Here is a 4,839-nt window from a genome sequence, read left to right as displayed (position 1 = left end):
CTTCTCTGTGTCTGCAGGGGGGCAGAGAGGTGCCAGCGTGGGCTGTGTCTGGGGGGACCCTTTTGCTGCCCCCCCGATAGCACGATGGAGAGGGTGGGCTGCGGGAAGCTGGCAGCGATTGGGGTGCGGGGGGGACGGGGGTGACTCCGCCGCCCCACTCCCACCCCTGGTGCCGAGCGCCTCGGGAGGGAGGAAGCAGAGGGGGAGGACGTGCCCCGGGGGGCTCAGGCGAGCGGTCCGTGTCCCGTGCGGGTGGGTTACGTGGTCCAGCCCAGCAGGCTGCCCGGCTCCTTGGTCATCCGCAGCGTCACCAGGGCGGGCGATTTGTAGTCGTTCTCTGGAGGGGGCTCGAAGGGGTGGCCGCCGAGGGCCGGGGGGAGGCCGTGCAGGGAATAGAGGCTGCTGATGCCGGGGGGGTGGCCAGGAGAGGTGGGGATGCCCACGAAGCCGGCCACGTTGCTGTGAGCGTGGGGGTACGGCGACACGCACGGGGACGGGATGCTCTCGGGGGCCACGATGCAAGGCCCCGCCGGGCTCCCGGGGCCGGAGCTCGGCCACAGGTTGCTCTGCAGCTGGAAAAAGGAACAGGAATCCCGAGGTGAAGCGGGGGAGAGGCTGGGTATGCCCAGCTGGGTGGGGGCCGCTGTGGGGTTTCTCACCTCCTGCATTTTCCCGTAGCGTTCCCGTTTCCGCCACTTGGCCCGTCGGTTCTGGAACCAGACCTGGGGGACAGAGGAGGGGGCTGAGGCATGGAGACCCCTGCCTGTCCCGGCATGAAGAGCAGCCCGTGGTGCCCCCCCATCCCTCCCCTCCCCTGCCAGGGCTGCTGATTCTCTCCGTGGTGGGGAACGGAGAAAATTCCCTCACGTGCAGCCCTGGCCAGCCTCAAGCTCCCCAGGCTTTTTCTCTAGCAAAAGAGCAGAAAAGCGTCCTCCCGCCTGCCTGGCACAACCCCTCGGCAAGAGGCCGAGAGCCCCGAGCCATACCTGCACCCTGGCCTCGGTCAGGTCCGTCCGCAGCGCCAGCTGCTCGCGGGCGTAGACGTCGGGGTAGTGCGTCTTCTGGAAAACCTTCTCCAGCTCCTCCAGCTGGAAGGTGCTGAAGGTCGTCCTGTTCCTCCGCTTCTTGCTCTTGCTCCTGCCCAGTGGCAGGGACTCGGGCAGCGGGGGAGCCGGGTGCTCCCGCAGGCTGCCCAGGGGTGCTGCCAGCACGCAGCCCAGCTGTCCCGGGGCTTTGCTGGGGGCCCGGCAGGCTGCGGGCACCGCCTGGTACTCGCCTTTGCATCCCTTCTCACCACCTGGGAGGGGAGAGGCACAAGACGGGTCGGTTAATGCAGCAAGGAGCCCCCCGTCCCTGCGGGGAGAGGGTGAAGACTGCAGTTCGGGTGCATTCCCCATCACCCCGAGATGTGCGGGTGCAGCTCCAGGGATAAGGGGCTCCGCCTGGGTCAAAGCCGTGGCAGGGAGCGTGGAGGGCAAAGCCCTTGCTCCGGGGGAGCGGGGGGCCGGCTCCCTGAGGGTGCCAGGGGAAAGCTTGGTGGGTGCTCGCAGGACCTGCACTTGGGGCGCCTCTCAGGAGCTGCTCTGATGGGTACGGGGTGTGCAGCGGGGCAGAGGCAGGCGAGCGCGGGTTCACCTTCCTGGCCGAGCTTTGCTCAGCTCTCCCTGCTCCCTTCCTGCGCAGGCTGCTGCCTCCGCGCGGGGCAGAGCCGTTGGAGCCACAGAGCCTGGGCCGCATCCAGAGCCCTATGGCTCAGCTCGGCTCAAGGGGGGACAGGCACAGTGCACCCCAAAAACCCTCTGCCTGCCGCTGGTGCTGCATTGCCCTCAGACGTTACTCTCAGAAACTGAGTTGCAAAGGAGTAAAAAACAACAAAAAAATAACACTCTCTTTGCTCCTTTCCCCTCCGTCCTGCACGATGAGAGCCAGAGCAATAAGTTTGGAGTTCCCCCCTTCCCCTCGCTGCTGCTCGGCCTGTGTGGAGTCTCATGGAATGGGGTCCAGGAAATAAATCCCCACCAGTGTTTCAGAGGCACCACGATCGCCTTTGTCCCCCAAGGAGGGGTGCTCATCCCCACGGGACATGCAGAGCTCAGCGAGTCCGAGCGGCTCTGGCCAGGACCAGCTGCTGCGGCGTCCCCTGAGGAGCAGAACTGGTGGAGGGGACCTGGTCCCCCAGCAGTCGCAGGGCACACACGGGGGCTTTACCCGGACAGGAGATGAACTGAAATCCATTCTTTTGCCCCCACCCAACCACCACCTCCAGGGACTTGGGCTGGCAGCAGGTGGAGGCCAGAAGCCCCCCTGGTGGGCTCAGCCCTGGAGAGGGGCAGGATGCGGCCCACCGCTGGGTGCTGGGCCCAGCGCAGCGCTTGGGGCCGGTGAGGGGGAAATCACCTCCTTGGGAACAGATCCTCCTTCCTGGCCTGTTACCGTCACATCTCGGCAGGGTCCCTGTCCCCGCACACCCTCGTGGGGCTCCGCGCCCCCCCGCAGCCAGCCCCCAGCGCGGCCTTTTCTGGACTTTCCTTTTTGATTTTTGGTTGTTTCATAATTAAGGCAATTTGGGGGTTACTGCACACAGCTGAGTCGAGGTGCATCTGCTTTGAATTAACGGGAAAATGTTATCTTGGGGCGGGTTTTGGGGGGCAACTGCTCCCCTTCCCTCTCGGTACCGACCTGTGTCCGTGCCCCGGCGGCGGGTAACGGCGAAGGGACGAGGCCGAGCTGCCGCTTCCTCCCGGCTTTGTCTTCCAAAGGGCTCGGCCGGGCTGAGCCCGGCTTAGAGCTGGGCCAGGGGGTTTAGCGATAAAAAACAAACCCCACCAAGGAGCAGAGCGAAGGCAAAAAAAAATAATAATAAAAAAAGGCAACCGAAAATCAGGAAAAACAGAGTAAAAAAATCCGCTGCACAAACAGGCCTGATAAACGCGTCGGGTTTGGGGTTTTTCCCCTTTCCAAAGGCACCGCATTTCCAAGCGACCAGCAAGTTCCAGCATTGGAGACAAATAAATAAATGGCCAGAAAGGAGAAGGCAGGAAGGGAGCAGGATACGGGCGTGGAGCTAAATAAACAGAGTCGCAGGGGGACAAAGAGGATGGGAAAAAGGGAAGATACAGATACCCCCCAAACCTACACCCCCGACCAATTTTGCGGCGCTGGGGAAGCCAGCAGCTGGGGAACAGCTGCACGATTATTGGGTGAACCGGGAGGGGAAAGGAGCGCTCCGAGGGATCATTAGTGAAGGGAGGGGGCTCGGGAAGGGCTCCCGGCAACCGGGGGAGAGAACGCGGCCGCCGGCACCCGGAGCAGGTAAGCGCGGCCCCGGTACGGCCCGGCCCGGGGGGTGGCGGTGGGGGTCCCCGGTGCCCCGAGGCTTTCTCTACCTGTTGTGCCGAGCCCCACCTGGTTCCCATTACACTGCGGTGCTGCCTTTTTTCCTTTTTTTTCCTTTTTTTGGGGGTCTATTAAAGCGAACGGGGACATAAAAGGCCCGCGGGACGGGATGAACCGGAGCCCTCGGCGGTCTCCGACGGCCTCGTCCGGGAGGGAAAGAGCGAGGAGAGGAGCGGGCCCGGGGCACTGCCCGGCCGCTGGAGACCGGGAAACGACGAGGAGCGCCCGGGGGTAGCGCCGCGTCCTGCCTGAGCCCGGCGGCGGCCCCGAGCCGGGACCCCCCGGACCCCGCCGCTCCCGGCCCAGGAGCTGCCGTCGGGCGTCGGTCGCTGCCGGTGAGGCCCGGCCCGGGCGGCGGCCGGACGCATCCCCCCGAGGGCCGGAGCCGCTTTTCCATCCCCGTCGCTTGAACTCAGCCCGCTGCCGGCCCCGCCGCCCCGGCCGGGATCCCCGCTCCCCTCGGGCTTGCCGGGGTCGAGGCCGCCCGGGCCGTGGCGGTCCGTGCACTCTAACAGGGCCATGTCGCGACAGCGGGAGCGTGTCGGCGATAACGGGGCCCGGAGGCACCGAGGGCAGCCCGCCCGGCGCATCCCCGGGGCCGACGGCAGGGTCGGGCTCCGTGCGGGGGCAGAAAGGAGGAAAGAAAAGGGGTGGGGGAGGAACGGCCCCGGCTCCCACCTCCACCCCACAACTCCCGGTACCTGCAGCCCCGGCCGGGTAGAAGGGCTTCCCACTGACGGCCACGGCGAGGGGGCCCGGGCTGGCGGCCCCCAGGTACCGGGGCTCTGCCTTGTCCGGCGGGCAGCGGGGGCTGAGTGGCGGCGGGTGCCGGGGGGGTCCCGGCAGCCCGGCCACGAAGGGGCCGGGGGTCCTCGGTGGCCCCGGGGGGGGCCCGGCCCGACGGCCCGGGGGGAAGGCCGGGCAGCCCCTCGCCTCCATGCCGCAGGTTGGAGGGGCCGGGGCGGCCGCGGGGAGCGGATTTTGTGCGGGGCTGGGGAGGAGGGGGGGTTGTGGGGCTGGAAGGGAGGGCTCGCCCGGCACCCCCGGCACACTCACACCCACCCACCCCAGCCCACTGCACCGCTCGGGTCACGTGCGCCCTCCCACCCGCTCCGTTAACCCTCTAATCCCGGCGCCCCCCAGCCCCGGGCGCCCCGATCCCCCTCCCGGGGCTGCGGGCACAAACCCGCTCCGTGCCCGGGCGGGGGCTGCGGGCTCCGGTCCTCCCCGGGGTCTTCGGGCTGCAGGAAATGCCCAGGGCCCCAACCCCTGGGAGCAGCTCAATGACCCGGGCAGGGGGATAAACCTCTGCCCTCAGTCTTCCAGACGCCCGTTGGGTTTTTTCCCCTCCTCAGGCCACGTGAGGCTGTCTGCGGCCTTCCCCTCCTCGGGGCTGCGGCTGAGGCCTGGGCAGGCTGGGTCAGGGAAGGCGCTGACCCCGAG

General features: G+C 67.4%; 1 protein-coding gene across 1 annotated transcript; it reads right to left on the bottom strand.

Annotated features, from left to right (window-relative positions):
• Positions 1-4,335, bottom strand: ALX3 (ALX homeobox 3). Its single transcript, XM_035346848.1, has 3 exons — positions 4,098-4,335; positions 987-1,297; positions 1-722 (listed from the first exon to the last, which is right to left on the bottom strand). The coding sequence occupies exons 1-3, from the start codon at positions 4,333-4,335 to the stop codon at positions 258-260; spliced, it is 1,014 nt and encodes a 337-aa protein (XP_035202739.1). The 3' UTR covers positions 1-257.
• Positions 4,336-4,839: the final 504 nt, after the last annotated feature.

The sequence above is a fragment of the Oxyura jamaicensis genome, chromosome 26, assembly GCF_011077185.1.
Source record: "Oxyura jamaicensis isolate SHBP4307 breed ruddy duck chromosome 26, BPBGC_Ojam_1.0, whole genome shotgun sequence".
In the NCBI taxonomy this organism is placed as follows: Eukaryota; Metazoa; Chordata; class Aves; order Anseriformes; family Anatidae; genus Oxyura; species Oxyura jamaicensis.
The sequence above is the reverse complement of the archived record's forward strand: the minus strand, read 5'-3'. Positions and strand labels throughout refer to the sequence as shown.